The following is a 19,604-nucleotide window of genomic DNA, read 5'->3' on the forward strand; positions in this document are numbered from 1 at the left end:
ATATTTTCTTTCATTTCTAAATTATTATTGACTATGTAGAATATTTTATTTAAAATTTGAGTACATGCATATATTTACCTAAGTTATTATAACATTATAAATTTTTATAGTACTCTTAACATTTTTTAAGCCATTTTTTTAAATTATTTTTCATAGCATAAAATATTTTTTTAGTATAATTTAAAAAAAAATTATTAAAAAAATTTATTAAAAAATGTTCATGAGCTATTAAAAATGGACAGAAAAGTATTATATGGAATTCGAATTGATAGCTCATTAATATTTTAAAGAAGTCTCGTAATTAAATATTTTGTTAGCTTTTTTTTAACGTATGAAATAAAAAATATATTTTTTAATTTTTAAATTATTAATTTTTTTTAATAAAATTTTTAATAAATTTTTTTAATAAATTATTAATTTTTTAACAGCATAATTCGAATTATACCATGAATTACTGTGTGTAATTCGAACCAAGCTGGTTCGAACTATTGGTGGATTCATGAAGCAGTTTTTATTTTAACTGATTCACGTAAATTATTTTCTCTCTTAGCTTATTTCTGTTTTTTATCCTAAAAAAATTCTATAAAAAAAATATTATATAATAAAAAATTGAACAATTCACATAAATAAAATAAATTAAAAAATCTTTACGTAAATATAAGATTGAGAAACGCAAATTCTAAATACACGTATTTCGCTACCTTTTGTTACAGATTATACTGAGAAACTAATTTCAAGAAAATTTCGCTATAACCTAAAAAAATGTGGTTACCAAACTAATATATATAGCCGAGAAAATTAATTAATTTCTAACAAACTTGTTAAGTGGTCAAAAATATCTCCACTTTATTAGCTATTCTAACAGTTTTAAAAAAATCTAACTGCTTTAATCTACAAATTAGTCATCTCTAATAAACTATTATTAGCTTATTATCCCTGGGCTATATATATGAACAAATGGGCTATATATATTAAGTTGATTTAAATATTTAATATTTAAAAGAAAAGAAACCACACTCTGCAATCTGCATACTCTGGTATTTTCTGTTCCCGGCAATGGCAATGGAAATGGCAAACTCATGCTCCTCCATCTTAGGCTCAGGTTTCAAATGCATGTACTCTTCTTCTTCTTCTTTGAAGAATACTAAGACCCTCTCTGATTTTCGTGGATTCAAACACACACATGGTTCATTCCAAAAATGCTTACACTTTCCAACACAGAGAAGTTCTAAAATGGTGGTTGGTCCTACAAGGATGGTTTCTGATGCTTATGTTGGAAGCACCACCACCACCACAACTATCGGATTCAATAGCAAGAATTTCACTAAGCTAGATTCATGTCTAGTGGTAGCACCTACCCCATATCGTTCCAAGCCTAGAGCTATAATCAAGTTTTTGGGGGGTGCTTTCATTGGTGCTATTCCTGAAGTTACATATGGGTAAGATTGCGTTATACCCTTTTGATTTTTCTTGCAAATTTTGTTTCTTTATCATTGATAGATAGAATTATAGCTGATATTCTCGTGTTGGTTATATTGAGGTTGTGCTGAATTTTTCCTGGGAAATTTACATATGGATAATTTCATGTTATTCCCTTTTGGTTGTTCAGTGCAAAGTTTGGTTTTTTAACATTTGATAGCTGCTAATTTAGGTGGTAGTGGTTGAGTGTGATGAATTATGTGCAGATTTTTATTTATTTTTTCACCAGTAGCTGCTAAGTTCCATTGCTAGCGGTGTTCAGGATGTGATGAATTTTCTGCTGAAAGTTACATACGATTATTTCATGTTATGCCCTGTTGGTTTTTCAGTCAATTCTGATTTTGCGTTATTGAGGTTGTGATGGATTTTTCTTCTGAAGCTAAATATGTGATTATGCATATTTCATGTTTACTCTGTTTCTCAGTGCAAATTTTGACTATTTTTCATTTATAGATACTAATTTTCATGTTAGTGGTATTTAGGGTGTGTTGAATTTTCTGCTGAAGTTACATATGAGTATTTCATGTTATATTCTTTTGATTTTTCAATGCAAAATTGCAAATTTTCATTCTTTTTCAGTAATAGTTGCTAATTACCATGTTAGAGGTATAAAGGCTTGATGGTTTTCGTTGAATTTTTATTCTTCATCATGCATAGGTAGGTAATATTCAGGTTGTGATGAATTTTCTTCTGAAGTTTCATATGATCACTTCTCATTATACCCTTTTGGTTTTTCAGTTGAAAGTTTGATTCTTTATCATCAGTAGCTGCTATTTTCATGGTAGCGATGTCGAGGGCATTGTCATGAATTTAGTTCTTTTCTGTTCGGAAATTGCAGGTACCTAATAGAGTTTTTGGCAAGAGAAGGTTTTCTTGTGGTGGTGGTGCCTTACTATGTGACATTTGACCATTCTCAAGCTGCCAAACTAGTGTATGAGAGGTTCAACACTTGTTTGGATACACTCCTATCATCTGGTTTATCTCAAGCGAATTTGTCGCCTGCTCAGGTTCAAGACCTTCCACTTTTCTCCGTTGGCCATAGGTAAGTGGATTGTTGAATACATCCATTGGCTTGTGTTTGATAACTGCCTCGAGACAAAAAGTATGGAATTTTTGTCTTAGAATAGAAATGTTTTGTCTGTTTCTGCTTCTTGTCTCCTTTCCTAAACACGTTTGTATCTCCCAAATCCCAATGTCTTTATATTTCTGTCTTTAGATAGTTACCAAACAAGGCTTTAGCCTTACTAGAGTATGGCATCGGAGTAATGTGTCTATTGTTTCTTGAATTTGTAGCAATGGTGCGCTTCTTCAACTTCTTACAGGAAGCTATTTTTCCGAGAAAATACCAAAGGTCTGGCATATCTTTCATTTCACTGGCAGAATAAGTTTGTGTTTATTTATGCAGAAACTGATTTTGAAATTTAAAGTTTTAACCAAAAAGTAGATGTTAATTCCATCTTCATAAGTATATGCTAGTTTGTGCAAGCATAATGCAGATTATGAGGTTTTATTTACCTCAATAAAATTTGTAACTCAAGGAGTGTGACGAAAAGGTATATACTCTTTTGGAAGGCTAATATCATAATCTCATACAACAACAAGCCAGCAACAGTGGCAGTTCCTTACTTTGAGCAGGTATGAACACTAATAATACTTGTTGAATCCTATTCTTCTAATGATACTATTTATCTTCATAATCTACTTCAATAGGATGATCGATTTCTTAGCCAAAATAGAACTTTTAGTATAAAAATGCAGATTTAAAACAGCGCGAAGGATCGTTGTTATAAAAACTGCTCATTTTACAGATGACTATGCTTTCTTAAGCAACATTCACTGTTTGGACTTTGGACATAATTTCTTTATATTTTGAATTTTAGCTGGATGATTTACACAAACTAATCAAGGTTTTGGGTTGATCTTGTTTGTGCTCTAAAATATTTTGGTGTTCTGCAGTTGGGACCTGCAGTCAGCCAGATGATGCCAGTTGTGGAAGCAACTCCAGGTTATTCAATTGCTAGAAATGCATCAGGTATCTACTTACCTTACTTTTGCTGATTTTTTCTTTGAATTTTGTGTAGTTTCGGTGCAGACTAAGACTACTATATCTTACTCATCACAGATCTAAGATCAAGCAAAATACATCACAAATTATGTTTAAATATGACATAGTGACTTTGTTCTACATATAAATCCTGCACCAAAACTCTCGATCGTCACTGGTTCACTAATGGTCTACTTCTGCTCTTGAAATCAATGGCTGCAATTTCATTTTTTTAGATTAACTGTGAGAAATAAGAATTTATGTAAATATGATGATTATGTTTCTCAACTGGAACCCATTTGTAGGAGATGCATGGAAGGTCATTTTGGATGCTGTCCGATCAATTTTACCGGAAAGTGAGCAGGATGTTCTTAATTCCTTAACTAAATTTATTGATCAATTGCCATCAGTAATGAATGAGGTATGTTTTATGTTTTGATTTTTTTTGTTTATGCTGTGCGCTTTTAGCTTCTTCTTTTTTTATAATTTATTTCAATACAAGAAGGTAAAGCTTCAGAGATTGAGCTTAATTGTTGATTTCGTTTGTACATTTGTGGTTTATGTACCTACCATTTGCGTGAATCATTTCTTGTCTAGTTACATTTGCTTCTAGTAAATGCCTATGATTCCTTTAGTTTTCGGGAGAATCTTTGTTGATTGGTCTATAATGATTAACTGCAATTTAGAAGTAAACTTGAACATGGGTGAATCCTTTTGTCTTGCAAGTCGAATGCGACTGATGCTTAAAACTTCTTCATTTCATCATTTTACACCTTAACTAGGTTTAGACCTGCGCAATGCACGAGAAAAATAGCAAAGACTATAACCCAATGAATAAAGGCTCCTGTCATTCTGTCATAATGAATCATATTATCTATTGATGATGAGTATATGATGCAACTCAAGTCATAAAATCTTGTGCTATAAATGTATAAGCGAGTAAAAGAGTAGTTGTGTTGAGAAATAAAGTTGGCAAAAGGAATACATTCACTTTATAAATTTAATGTAAGTGATTAAAGGTTAAAAAGGTGCAAGCTATATTCAAGGTCATGGATGTTTAATTTATACATATAAGAATAGAAATTTCAATAAGTTTGAGTTAAAAAGAGACCGAAAGAAAAAAGCTGATGTGGTACTATGATAGAATAGCTGAAATGTTGATAGTATGCTGAAGCATCAGATGTTTGCGTATGCCAATGTGTTTATGTGTGCATGTATTTTTGTCAGGTTACCGAAGGAGTATCGGAGTTCAAACCGACACCATCTGAAAACCGTGATTGCTTTAAAAGTTCCTATAATGTTGAGCACACATTGCTGGTTTGTATGATGCTCTCTTTTTTTTTCTTAGAACTTGTGTTGAAATGTTGGATGGTATCTCTGATGTGTGTTTATATGATTCTGTAGGTTAAGTTCAATCTTGACACAATTGATGAGACAGATATTCTTGAAGAAACGTTAAAGCCTCGCGTCGATTCTTTCGGTGGAACACTAGAGAAAGTACAATTGAATGGTAACCACGTCACACCATGCATTCAGGTAAAATAAAACTCTTTGGCATCCTTCTTCGTCGCCATACTCTTCGGCAGGATTTGCAACTGAGTTATCATGGTGGTTGACTTCATTCTCATACAAATTGATATTTACTCTTCAAGTTGTTAGATTTTATATTTGTAGTTATCATTCTTGCACAACTAGCAGATTGTGTGGTTAACACTTCTAAGGGTATGTTTAGTTTGGGTAAAAATCTCCACCCTATTTTTATCCGAATAACTTTCCAAGAAAATTTCAAGATTCTTTTCTATCAAGAAAGAACATTTTAGTTTTTCTTATGGCACATGTACTAAAAATAAGATATTGAAGCATGAAGATTTATAACTTTCTGGAATGTAGAAGGTGAATATCACCTTGCTTTTTCATTTTTAGTTGACTTAATGTATTTACTTGCTTTGTTTTTTTTCCATTGCCGGCCGGTCTCGTCGATCAGGAACCGAGATGGGAAGTTGGTGAACTGTATACTCCAGCAGATGCTGTTGGACAAATGTTTATATCACTGACTTTGAAAGATACTAGAACCCTTGCAAGAACCATTAGCAGCTGGTTCAGAAGATTTGAGAATTGAAGTGCAAAAGGGGAGACTTGCATTAATTGGATGCATAATTACATATAATTAATTAATAATTGGTCTTTATGTTTAAAGATGATTATTGCTGAAACCTCTACACTCTCTAGTAGTTTGTCATTTATTAGAATTGATGCACATTTTCAAGTTGGTGATTTTCTATCAAAGTTATGCATGATCTTGCTCAATGCATTCTAAGGGTTTGGAATAAGTCTTAACTTCTTATGAGCATGATTGGGAACGGTCCATAACCAGATGATTTTTTTATGAGAAATAATCTTGTTTGAATAGCATCCACGGACCAAGAAAATTTGTTATGGAAGCAAAAAGAACCATTTAGCCACTCATCTTCCATCTGATTATGAAGTTGACTTTTTATTATATTTGTAGTAAAAAATGTTCTTTCGATTGATATTATTTTCACAAGCAAAATCAAAACTAATTTTAACAGAAAAAATACCAATGAATAAATGTGTTTTCTTGTCGCAACCAACTTTTAAAATGTTATACTAATTAAATTCATATTTTAGAATTAATCATTAATACGCATCTAAAGCGAAATTTTTATATTCACTATCAAGTGTCAAAAATTTAACTATTCAAACAAATTATACAAAAAAACAAATATTTATTTATATAAAATAGTTAAATTAGAAATAAGACTGGAATCCACGATTTAGAATTAAGGAAAAGGTTTAAGGCGTGCCTTTCTTTAATTACTTTTGCATCCTTTTTCATCCAAGTTTGTATGCAATTACAGGACTCAAACAAAACTTCAAAGCAAAACCTGCATGGAAGACCCTAAAGTGTAAGCATCGTATAATCATCAATTATAGCAACAATCTTTTTAATTAAATTTAAGTGTTATTACTTTTTTATTTTTTAAATAAATTAGTTATAATATGAGAGTCAATGTTTATTTTAAATATGATATTTAATTACTAAACTCTATTATTATGTGTCTTCTATAACCCTTATTGGTGTAACAATATGGAACAAAGACGGGTGAATAAGAAATTGTTAATTTTGCCATTAAGATAATGTAGCAATAGTATAAATAGTACCTGTCAATTTTTTAACAGCATAAGCCTCTTTTCAACCAAATCTCAAACAAATCCATTAATTTCTATGAGCGGTTTTACTTTTAATGTAATATACTTACTATCTTGACTAATCTCAAATTTATTATTTATATTTACTTTACAAAAAAGTGGATTAATGCATTAGTTTGATATAAAGCAAATGTTGAGGACACTATGAATTCACTTTATAGGTGCAGTGCAAAGTATTATGGGTATGGATTTGCATGCCTTGGTCCGGACGCTTCACTCCGGCAACATCCACATCAACATCCACCAAGGTAGACAACTCCACCTCGTATTCCTCAAAGCTGGCATCCTCAGCTCCTCCATAACTGTCGCCAATCGCCTCCTCCAACTGTATTCCAGATTGGGCTCCATCAATGAGGCACGCCGCTTGTTCGACGAAATGCCTCAAACAAATGCCTTCTCATGGAGTACACTCATGCAGGCTTACATCAACTCTGGCCAAAGGGACACGTCCTTGAACTTGTTCTTTACCATGCCTCACAAGAATCATTATTCCTGGACCATGCTAGTTTCCACGTTTGCAAAAGCCGGGGACCTTGATGTGGCTCACTCCTTGTTCAGTGCCATGCCCCAGAGGAGTGAGCTCGTGTGGAATTCCATGATTCATGGTTATTCTCGAAATGGTTATCCGGGGAAGGCATTGTTGTTATTCAGGGATATGAATTTGGATCCTTTGGAGGTTGTGCACAGGGATTCTTTTGTGTTGGCAACTGTCCTTGGTGCGTGTGCCGAGTTGGTGGCGCTGAATTGTGGGAAGCAGGTGCATGCTCGAGTTTTGGTTGATGGTGTGGAGCTTGACAAGGTGATGTGCAGCTCACTGGTTAATTTTTATGGGAAGTGTGGTGATTTGGATAGTGCTTCTCGAATTGTGGGTATTGTTAAGGATGTGGATGAGTTCTCAGTGTGTGCTTTGGTATCTGGTTACGCAAATGCTGGCAGAATGAGAGAGGCAAGGAGGGTTTTTGATGGGGTTGTTGGACCATGTAGTGTTCTGTGGAATTCAGTTATTTCAGGTTATGTATCCAACAGTGAGGAATTGGAAGCACTGGCTCTCTTCAATAAAATGCGCAGGAATGGAGTCAGAGCCGACATCTCCACACTTGCAAACATTTTGAGTGCTACCAGCACCTTACTTATGATTGAGCTTGTTAAGCAAATGCATGCTCATGGTTGTAAATTTGGGGTGATTGATGATATTGTAGTGGCTAGTGCTTTGCTTGATGCATATTCCAAGTGTCAAAGCCCTTATGATGCTTGCAAGTTGTTTAGTGAGCTAAAAGCTTATGATACAATCATGCTTAATACTATGATCACTTTATATTCAAACTGTGGAAGAATTGAAGATGCTAAAAGTATTTTTAACAATATGCCTAGTAAGACATTGATTTCTTGGAATTCAATCTTAGTTGGACTCACTCAGAATGCATGTCCAGGCGAAGCGTTGGATATCTTTTGTCAGATGAACAAGCTCGACTTAAAAATGGACGAGTTTAGCTTTTCCAGTGTTCTCAGTGCCTGTGCCAGTAAATCATCACTTGAACTTGGGGAGCAGGTATTTGCTAAAGTCATCACCATTGGGCTTGAATCCAACCAGATCATTTCAACCTCCCTCGTTGACTTTTATTGTAAGTGTGGATTTGTTGAGTTAGGACGTAAAGTTTTTGATGGCATGATCAAAACTGATGAAGTTTCATGGAACACAATGTTGATAGGATATGCCACAAATGGATATGGAACTGAGGCACTGACCCTCTTTACCGAAATGGGGTATGCCAGTGTGAGGCCTTCTGCCGTTACTTTTACTGGGGTTCTTTCAGCCTGTGATCACTGTGGTTTGGTTGAAGAAGGAAGGAATCTGTTCCATGCTATGAAGCATAACTATAACATAAGTCCAGGAATTGAACATTACTCTTGCATGGTAGACCTTTTCGCTCGTGCCGGTTGTTTCGCAGAAGCAATGGATATAATTGAAGAAATCCCTTTCCAGGCTGATGCAAACATGTGGTTGTCAGTGCTTAGAGGTTGCATATCCCATGGAAACAAGAATCTTGGCAAGAAGGCCGCAGAGCGAATTATTCAGTTTGATCCTGAGAATTCAAGTGCTTACATACAATTATCCAACATACTTGCAACTTCTGAGGACTGGGAAGGATCAGGACAAGTAAGAGAATTGATGAGAGAGATGCATGTTCAAAAAACTCCCGGTTGCAGTTGGGCAGATTGTTGAATGAGAAACTCTCTTACTACAATTTATAGTTTTATTAGAAGAATAGAATTTGTAAACAGGATCCATGTAAAGTACGTAGCTGCAGTGAAAAGGTTGCTGTCTTGAGGGCATATAAAAATGTTACCCATTTGTCACACTATAATATGCACAAGGCTAAGATTGCAAGAATACAATTTATACAAATAAATTCCATTAAATTTTTAGAAAGACAAATTTTGTTGCTCGATAAACTTTGATATTTATATACAATGATATTTCTATTTAGATAAATTAATTAAAATTTGGATAAAAAAGATAAAAAAAATTAATAATAGCAATAATATAGGTTAAAATTATGAATAATAATTGACATTGAATATTTTGATACCGTAAGAGAAAACCGAAAGAGTTTATATATATTATGCTGCATTATTTTTATGAAAATTCTCAAAACGTAATTACATGTGTGTTTATTTTGTAAAAATATTTTCATTAATATACCACCAAACATATTTTCAAGTTTATTTTCTGTTTTTAGTGAAAATAAAAATTGTCAAATCAATAATCCCCCTAAAATGCTAGCAAATATATCTCACATATTTATTTATTTATTTATTTATTTTATCAAATATTGGAAAACTCGAAGTCGCAACCTCTTAGATGAATATGAAGAGACTATATCATTTGAGATATAATTCATCGATATATCTTACATATATTTTATTAGTTAAATATAATGCATCTTAATGATGGCTTCTGGCCTTCTGTTATATATTAATTATTATATCAAATAATTTATCATTTACTTAGTATTAATAACGATAGAGACTAATTTCTTAGCATGATAATTTTGTAGCGACCAGCTTATTGAATTATTGACCTTTTAAAGGTTAAATTATCGGTAAATTAATTATTTACAAACCAGTACCACAAAAAACGATTAAATGATATTGATTATATCGTGTTTATCTTTTTTGATGTGCAACAAATAAAAACTAACACACTAAATTGAGATGTTAGACCCAAAAGCAATTATCACACTACCACAATTTTATATGGGTCAAATTACATAAGATGAGATATGTGTGGCGAAAGCCTATTATATATCCCTCGGGCCTGTAAGTGTTTTAAGTTAGAAAAAGTATTGGGAGTGAATCATTTTAATATATAATGTGTATAATGAATTAAAAAAAATAAAAATAAAATTAAAAATTAATTTATTAATTAATGATTTAATTTCAAATTTTAAAATTTTAAAAATTAAGATTAGCATTTAAATGCATTCATATTATGTACTATTATTGGCTTATTGCTAATCTCACAATAATCTCCCATACATGTCTAAAATGTGCCGTCATTATTTTTCGGTCTCACTTCGTGCTGTTGCATCCCCGTTATATCACCGCAGCCTCGTGCTGACACCACCCGAAATCGCTATCCCTCCATAACAAAGGTAAATCTCCCCGCCTGGCTAAGGCACTGGACGACAAAACATTGATTTTTGGCCGGCATCCGATTAGTTGTCAAACCATTGAAGAAGGAGCAGCAGAGTTAGTCATTGCGTTGTTTTTAACACGACCTTTCAATGAAGCTACTTCAATGGCCAGTTTAAGATGATCATTTTAATAAGTATGTGGATGCGGATGGTTATTTTAATTCTTATGTGAGTGATTATTTTGATTGAATTGGATTTAGTTATATAATATATATAATTAAAATATGTTTTATCCTCAAGTGGATAGTTATTAGGTATGTGGATGATTTATTAGGTATGTGGATGATTTATTTTTATCCTCAAGTGGATAGTTATTTTCACTAGGGGTGAGCGCAGGGACGGATCCAGAAATGATATCATGGGGGCCAATAACACATATAATATTAAAAATTATGTAAACAAAAATGATATAATATAAGATGTATTACAAAAATATACCGATAGAGAATATATTTTAAAGTACAAAAAATATGTGTATACTTTTTACTAACGAAGTGGTCGATTCTTCGTATCATAAAATTCATCAATAATAGAATTTGTGTCAAATTTTTCAACAATTTTTTTCAATATAATTAAAAGACAATTAGTAAGAAATTCATCTTTTATTTTGTTTCTAAGTTACTTTTCACAATATTCATAGTTAAAAAAGATCTCTTAATTGTAGCAGTTGAGATAGAGAGAATTAATACCAAATGAAAAAAAAAAGATAGTCACAAAAAGAAAAAGAATTAATTTATGAGATTTAAAATTTTTTATTTAATTAAACAATATTAGTCATAATATATTTTTTAATATTGTTACTTAGTTTTTAGATATTAAAAATTATTAATATTTAAATTAGACTAGACTTTTATTTATACTAGACTAAATACTAAATATTTTTTTAAATTAAATTATACATAATAACTTATTACTATTAATTTTTTTAAAAAAAGTTGGGGGCCGAGGCCTCCACTCGTCCACCCTTCTGTCCGTCCCTGGGTGAGCGACGCCAGTGGCGAGTGTGGCAAGCCAAACAACGACGGTGAAGTGGGATGATTATTGATGAAGGTGGGGTGGCAGCCGGTTGGAAAATAAGAAGATATTGGAGTGAAAGATTTTGGTAAATTAGGATTTGGGATGGTTATTTTTTTGGAATAATTAAGTGAAATTTTTATTTAGGTAATTTGTGGAGTGTTTTTTATTTTTTTATATGTATTAGGCTAAATCTGCTAAAGATTCTTCATTGTCTCCCTAGCGGAGTTCTTTAAGTTATCATACAGAGTAAACTATTATTTTTATCCACGAGAGTTGAAAACGTTGAAACATCTACCTATAGAAGAAGGAAATTATTATTAGTACTCATAAAATATGAATTTTGTACAACAAAATTACCCAAACACTAAAAAATTACCTGAAGATTCCAAATTACCCTTATCATCGTCTGTATCATCATCACATTATTCTCTCTCTGAAACATACGTGTTGTTACAACAGAGACACCAACAACAACAGTAACCGAACACATCAAATAGAGAATAACTAGAAACCAACTGAGCCAACGCAACCACATCATCGCAAAAGAAATAGATCCAACGCAACAAATTCAATCCGCAAGTTGAAAGTCCACCATTTCATCTCTGCTCCTTTCTACCTTCTCCAACAACAACAGCACCAGCAACAATGATGAAGGGGTAATAGAAAATGAGAGAAGAGATGAAGAGTTTGACGGGTAACATTGCAAAACTAGGCGTTGAAGTCATTGGCGATGGTCCTCAGCAAACTCTCCATTTTCTGGTTTTCCGGCGACAGCAACCACATGAAATTCTCCTCCAATCTTCTTGCAAAGCAATGGAGTCTAATCCTCATCGGAGACTGCGTCCTCGCGCTCTGCAACGTCTGCTCATTGTGGTTGATGAAAATTGTGCGACGGTGCTGATGGTTGGTGAATTGAAGTCTGATGGAGGTCACGTGACAGTGCTTTAGGGATTGTGAGATATATTTTCAAAGGTGAAAACTCAGGTGCAGTCGATTTCACATAAAGTTGATAGCTGAAAGCTATTAGATGAACATTTAGTCAAATCAGTCAAATCATCTAAAGTAGACTGCACCTGAGTTTCTACCATTTTCAAAATATGTGAAAAGCTATTTTGAAGAGTTATATCTCTTCATAGAGTTGTGCCTTATTCAAAAGTTATGCCTTTTAAAAGGTTGCAACTATTTGAAAAGTTATGTCTGATGAAAGGTTATAACTATTTGAAAAGTTGTGTCTATTGAGTACGTAGCTGCATGTTGCATGTACTCCATATCTATAAATTTCCCTCATTTCATTATTGCTGATCCATCCATTTCAACACTTTCTTTACGCGCAAAAGAAATAATGAAGAATATTATTCTGTAAATTATCATTTAGTGTAAGACTTGATTATATGAGTGCATAAACAAATCAAGTGTTCTTCATTGTATCCTACAGGAAATTCGCTAGTAATCTTTTTTGGAGGTAGAGATAGGATTTGCTTCTTGGCGAAATACACCAAGAATGGGAGGGTATTGGAGGTCTTGGGAGGTGGAAGAGAAAGTGTAATCCAAAAATCTATTGTGAATAAGGGTGGAAATAAAAAAAAATGCGAAGAGAGAGGGGAATAATGGTATTAATGGTGAAGATATGGGTAATTTAAGATTTTTAAATAATTTTTTAGAATTTGAATAATTTTATTGCCTGAAACTTATATTTCATAGATACAAATAATTTTCTTTTTCTATGAATAAATGTATTAACCTTTTCAATTTTCGACAGAAATGATAATTTACTTTATTGTATATAACTATTGTAGTACTTTATTCTTAATCTTATATACGTAGTTTTGCAAGTGTTAATTTACTTAACTATCACATTGTCATAGTAAACTACTCATTCCATTCTAGTTTTGTAAAAATAAGAACAACAGTCAAACACAACATTAGAATCTAAAGAAAAAAGGTAATGTTATTTTAAAATTGATCACGTCACTATGATTTGATAAAATTTTGATATAACTATAATATATATCAAAAATAATATATATATATATATATATATCAATTTATAAATGGCATTATCAATTAGAAACAGCAAAGTTTATTCTCCTCAAATAAATATGCAAAAAAATCAATTTAATTTGTCGACTAATCAGCTTATTTATTAATTTAAATAAATATTAAAAGTTTAAGTTTTATCTTATATATGATAAATTTTTAGTAAAACATTGATTTATTATAAATTAGTATTTAATTTATCAAATTAAAAAATAATATAAAAATAAAAAAAATAAATATACAAAGAGATAAATTATTAGACCGTAAAATCAACATGCTGAATGTAATTTGATTGACTATCAATCTATCATACAAATAGGTGATGGAAGAAACTTTCTGTATTGTAACTAATGTGATAGAGATTAATGAGTGAAAAAAAAAAACACTTATGTTTTATTGGAATGAATGAGCGGAAAATGATTTTCTTCTTGAGTAGAAGATATCATCTTATCCCAATAATGAGGCATTGACTTTCTCATAGTGAGAAGCTAGGTGACAACTGAGATCAAAAGAGACCACAATTTGCACAGAAGGGGAATCACCTCCATTTAAAGTGAAGTCATAAAATCGAGACAAATTAATTCACTAAAACAAGCAAAAGTCCAACATTATTAAAAGCCCTGAAGTCCAAACATTATTAAAAGCCCTGTGTATGTTGTGCCCAAATTGGATCTTGTAATATTTATTTTTGTCTTTATATTAGATTTTGACTACTCAGTATTCACTACTCTTGCTATGAGTTAGGATAGATATTCTTTAGGCGGCCTTTGATTTTTACTAAAAAATAAGACAGTAAAAACATTAACACAAAAGTTAATATTTTTATATTCTGTTTAATAATAAACTAAATAAAAAATACAATAAAAAATAAAAAATTTTAATTTACTTCTATTTATTTTTACATAAAATTTAGAATAAAAAATAAAATGATAAAAAATATTATTATAAAAATTTAATAATAATAATAATAAAATTAGTTGTGACTTCGTCTAATAATTTTGTGTCTTTTTTAACAGAAAAAATATAAAATACAAGATACAATATTTTTATTTATATTTTATTTTTAAATACAAGTTTGTCTTTTTATATTCATATCTTATACCTGTTTTTATAAACAAATGCAACTATTATTGGTAAAAATTTTAATTTTTAACAAATGTATTATAAATATGATACCAAAAAATGTTGGCATTAGTGTCTTTTTAATTTAGATAAAATATAATTCTTTTTTAATTTGTGTAAAGACCAGAAGATCTACGTTTTTCTGTATTATTAGCTAATTTTGCAAGTATATTACAAAATTAAAGAAAAAAACATATATATTTTGCAAGTTGCACTAACAAAATAAGTAAAAAATAAAATTGTAATTTCATTTCACTAGTACTACTACTGAAAAAAAATAAGCAAATCAGTTATACACAGTTTCTTCTCTGCAGCTAATTATTTTGCATTTCTTGTTTTGGTTTTTTTTTCTTTAATATGTCATTTGTTTTAAAAAAAATTATTATCCAATTTTCACTCTTTTTAAATTATTTACTCAATATTATGGTGACACAACGTATTTTCTTAAATGACTAAGAATCAATTTGAATTGATTTTTGAAAATCATTATATTTTTTTAGTGATTAAGGCTCAGTTTGGATTTATAATGCACGGATATTGATACGAGACAATACGGAACACATCAATATACGAATTTCAAATTTTTATAGGACACAGGGACACGTATATATATATAATGTGAAGTATTTTTAAAAAAATAATAATAATATTTTGATATTTTATTAATATTAAAATATAAATTAAATTTTTAATGATTTTAATATTTTATTTTAATTATATAAAGTATTTAAAATATTGTTTTATTTTAATAAATAATACTATATATTATTTCTTAATTTATTTCAACAATATACATGTTAAGAATAAAGTTGAACACGCTGAAATGTGATGGTAATTAGGTGTGTCCAAGCGTGTCCGACGAAGAATTTCTTATCTTTTATTATGACATGGTTGGACACGGTAAACATGTGTGTCGGACGAGTGTTTATGAGTGTCGTGTTCGAAATGTGTCCGACAAGCAAACACGACAACTTAGCGAAGTGTCAGTACTTCATAGGTTTGGATTGATTTTTGAAAAAAAAAAATTATTTATTTATATATTTTTTTAAAAGAATTTTAATGGACAAAAACTATTTCATATTTAGATAAAAATTTTTTTAAAAAAATTTCAAATATTTAAAACATCTTTTATTTCTTTTTTTTTTAAAGTAAGATATTGTTAACTTAAAAAAAGTAAATAATTTATTTTTTATTAAAAGTGCTTTTCTTAAAAGATATATCTAAATATGTTTAAAACTTAATTGTTGTATTTTATCATTATTGAAATCTTAATATAAGAATATTAGTCATAAAAAATTTTCATAATAAAATATATAATCTTAATAAAAAAATTCATAATACAATAAAATTACTTTCATCCATTGTTTAATATTTTTTATCATTAGAATATTAAAAAATATTAAATAATTGATGAAAGTATTGTATTTTATAATAAAATTTTTTGTTATCAAATATTTTTTTATTTATTGATACATCATGTAAAATATGCTACTCCTTAATTTTGATGCAAAATAACTCTGCAAATTCAAATAATAATACAGAATACATAATCCTTAATTACTAGGGAGAAATTAAAATTTAATAAATTTTTTATTTAAATATAGAAATAAGACAATAGTTAGCAAGACTCTATTAAATTGACACACTTTTTACTGTAACGGTTCTGCTACGTTACCAACATCATATCTGCCAACTTCTGCCAACTCTTATATAATTGTGTTTTATGAAAGTGTATTCATGGATGTGTCTAATAAAAATGTCTTTTTTATAACTGTGTTTAATAGAAGTGTCTTTATAGATATATTTTCTGGATGTGTCTCTTTATATATGTATTTAAAATATATTAATTATTAGACACATCTACGAACACACTTTCATGAAATACAAATATAAATAAGAGTTGGCAGAAGTTGGCAGATAATATATTGGTACCCTATACTTTTCCTTACTGTAATAACTTTTTAAGATGCTATTGTGGTATTCATAGTAAGTACTCCGCATTTATCTAAAAAAGAGTGTATGTTCTAAATTTCAGTATTAATTTGATAAAAAATAAATATATTTTTATTTTGATATTTTTGTTGAAAACATCATTCTATTTTTAGAATTTGATGACTTTAGACGGATGTTTCTAGTGATTTTATTTGTAGGTGTATAATAAAAAATTAAAAAAAATAAAAATTAAATTTTGTAGATCAGATATAGATGCACTTTTTTATAATTATTAAAATATTCTCACCAGAAATTAAAACATTTGTCACTAATTCGTTACCAATATTAATGTTAAATTTTGTCATATTTTTCTCTCTAATGCTATATTTTCATTTTTATTCTTAGATAATATTAGTTAGTATCTATAAACAACAAATATTTTTTGCTCGCTCATTGGCAGTATATATCTGCCTCTGCATTATACACTCAGTATTAAAACCTTTGATTGTACCAAGTACCAACTTATCATTACCTATTTGAATTTCCTTTCACACCAGAATCGATATAACTCTGTGTAACGATAGAACCAAAGTAGTATAAGATTACATCAGAAGTCTTACTAGACAACTAACCATCACCTCAAAACCAACCGATACAATTATCATGATGAATAATAACAACTTTGTTTTTAACGAAATGAATACTGTTTTCACAAGCAGCTATATTATGAGAAATAATAACCATGATAGAGGTCTTGCTGCGCAACAACACTACATAAAACCTCTTCGGAGGAGAAGAAGAAGGCTTCCCACAACTAAGCCTTATCAAGAAAAGTTTCTGAATCTAGCTCAGGCAAGAAAAGAGATTGCTATTGCCTTGAAATTACATAAAGCTGCTACTAAAGAAGTCTCCAAACAACAAAAGCAGCAACAACAACAACAGCAACAAAGATCAGAATCAAAATCATTTAATAAAACAGGTTATGAGCAACAACAAGAAGAATTTAAGCAGATGATATTAAATTCAAGTACCTTATTATCTCATGTTAATTTTTTTCATTCTACAAGTTCTCCTTCTCCTCGTCTTCTTCCCTTAGTTCCAAATTCATGTACCTTTCCTTTTTATTCATCAATTTCTTCTTCTCCTCCTCTTCTCCCCTTAGTTCCAAATTCCTGTACTGTTCCTCTTCATTCTCCAATTTCTCCTCCTCTTCATCATTCTCATTCTCCTCCTGCACTACCTTCTATGGTTGAAAATTTTAGTTATGCCATTCCAGATCATACTTTAGGATTAAACCAAAATTTTCATGATTTCAACTATTCGGATGATATCCTTTTTCTTGATAACAATATTTCAGTAAATTCACCTTTGTTTAATTATTCATCTTCATCATCATCATCATCTTCTATGCCACTTTCTGCTATGGTTGATCAAGACGTTCCTTTAGTTGTAAAAGAGGATTACGATGTTTTTTCTAATTCAATGGTTGTTGAACCCATGACTAAATTCGAAGTTGGTAGTAGATTTTCTTCTAATTCAATGGCAGCGAGTGTTGGAGTCACGGCTAAAACCCAAATTGGTGGTGGAGCTTTGCATACAGCTATGGATGACGAAGCTATGGAAGAGATCAGACTAGTTGGGGAACAATATCAAAAAGAATGGGATGACGCTGTGGATTTAATCACGTCAATTTCGTGGCTCGAATTCTTGAAGAACATGGAAAATAATGGTGCATGGGAAGAACAAAATTCTTGATCATTTTGGATGCACCCGGTTCAATTTAGTGTATCATACATTAAGGTAATCCAATAATTAACTTATTCAAAAGTATGGAATTAGATTACTTGTGTATGATATACCTAATTGTTAATTCAATTTAATATATTAAATATTAACTTAATTGTAAGTTAAATTTAAATTATAAGAGTGTAGCTTCTCTCTAATTGTTCAAATTTATACCATTATTTGATGCATTATGCACCTAATTCAACTTGATGTTCTATTATTTCCGTAGAATATAGTGCATGGGCATTATGCATTGTTTTAAACTTTTTATGTTTTTTTACTTTTGTACTCATAGGTACTCTCTTGACCATCTTTGTGAATTTCCTCATATTTAGGGTGTACTGAAAGTTGTGTATTTTAACAAAAAAAAATTAATTTTTAAAATAGTAACATCTACTATAATATAAATTTATATTATTACATTAATTTATGATGTATAATAATATTGTCTTCTATTTTTATAATATAAGAATTTAATGAATTCTTACAACATCTTTCAGCAGAGCGAAACAAGAATGGATATGCATGCACATTTCTGAACAAGACAATGCGAATGAACAGTAGGACGTGGATAAGAAATGTACAAACATTCATGAAATAACTAAATTTAACTAAAGTTCATGCTTTTTAATTCCGAAACAATAAATGTATAAAGTGTGAATTATGAGCTCTTTGTAATGAATTAAACTCTGATACTTATTGTTTAAGTTTCTTTAAATGTGCTATAAAATTATTAGTGGTAGATGCATGATTTAAGTTGTCTCTTATCCAAACTCTAATTTACAGCACCTTTAATTAGGCTATGAAAACATTCTTATTCTTTAGTATTCTTAAGTTTATCAATGTTTAATACATATTTATAGATTCACTACTAGTTAGAATATTAATTATTATGGCTCAACAATTGGTAATCAATTTTAAAGAGGATCAAGGACGACCATAAAATTTTGCTAGTGAATCCCATATAAATAAAATTCAACAATTTTTGCCAAAGTTACATGTGATTATTGATAATATTAAATAATATTAGCAACTCTTGAGGAGTCCCCATATAAATATGCAAATTAAATAATATTATTGACAGATTTCTATAAAGATAATATTTTTTATTTTAATATCATGGATGTGTTAACCTTTGATAACACTTTTTGTTTTCTAACTTACTTTATTGATGAAAATGTAAGAAATTGTAACCATGAATAAATTTATATTTATTTATTACTAAAAACATATAATGCAAACAAATAAAGTTAATATAA

General features: G+C 30.1%; 3 protein-coding genes across 4 annotated transcripts; all 3 read left to right on the forward strand.

The window, feature by feature from the left end:
• Positions 1 to 811: 811 nt before the first annotated feature.
• Positions 812 to 5,853, forward strand: LOC112697620 (uncharacterized). Its single transcript, XM_025750864.3, has 9 exons — positions 812 to 1,439; positions 2,318 to 2,521; positions 2,773 to 2,830; positions 3,052 to 3,114; positions 3,436 to 3,511; positions 3,829 to 3,944; positions 4,751 to 4,840; positions 4,928 to 5,059; positions 5,508 to 5,853. Exons 1-9 carry the CDS (start codon positions 1,057 to 1,059, stop codon positions 5,640 to 5,642), a joined length of 1,257 nt encoding a protein of 418 aa, XP_025606649.1. The 5' UTR covers positions 812 to 1,056; the 3' UTR covers positions 5,643 to 5,853.
• A 131-nt stretch (positions 5,854 to 5,984) lies between these two features.
• Positions 5,985 to 9,191, forward strand: LOC112697621 (putative pentatricopeptide repeat-containing protein At1g77010, mitochondrial). The gene is made up of 2 exons (XM_025750865.3): positions 5,985 to 6,450; positions 6,916 to 9,191. The coding sequence occupies exon 2, from the start codon at positions 6,933 to 6,935 to the stop codon at positions 8,976 to 8,978; it is 2,046 nt and encodes a 681-aa protein (XP_025606650.1). The 5' UTR covers positions 5,985 to 6,450; positions 6,916 to 6,932; the 3' UTR covers positions 8,979 to 9,191.
• A 7,885-nt stretch (positions 9,192 to 17,076) lies between these two features.
• LOC112698316 (uncharacterized) lies at positions 17,077 to 19,107 on the forward strand. Of its 2 annotated transcripts, none has more exons than XM_025751615.2 (2): positions 17,077 to 18,360; positions 18,846 to 19,107. In XM_025751615.2, exon 1 carries the CDS (start codon positions 17,224 to 17,226, stop codon positions 18,313 to 18,315), a length of 1,092 nt encoding a protein of 363 aa, XP_025607400.1. In that variant the 5' UTR covers positions 17,077 to 17,223; the 3' UTR covers positions 18,316 to 18,360; positions 18,846 to 19,107. The 2 variants fall into 2 exon arrangements, with proteins under 2 accessions (XP_025607400.1, XP_025607401.1); XM_025751616.2 differs by having other exon boundaries at positions 18,849 to 19,107.
• The last annotated feature ends 497 nt before the right edge of the window (positions 19,108 to 19,604 follow it).

Source organism: Arachis hypogaea, chromosome 16 (assembly GCF_003086295.3).
Source record: "Arachis hypogaea cultivar Tifrunner chromosome 16, arahy.Tifrunner.gnm2.J5K5, whole genome shotgun sequence".
Taxonomy (NCBI): Eukaryota; Viridiplantae; Streptophyta; class Magnoliopsida; order Fabales; family Fabaceae; genus Arachis; species Arachis hypogaea.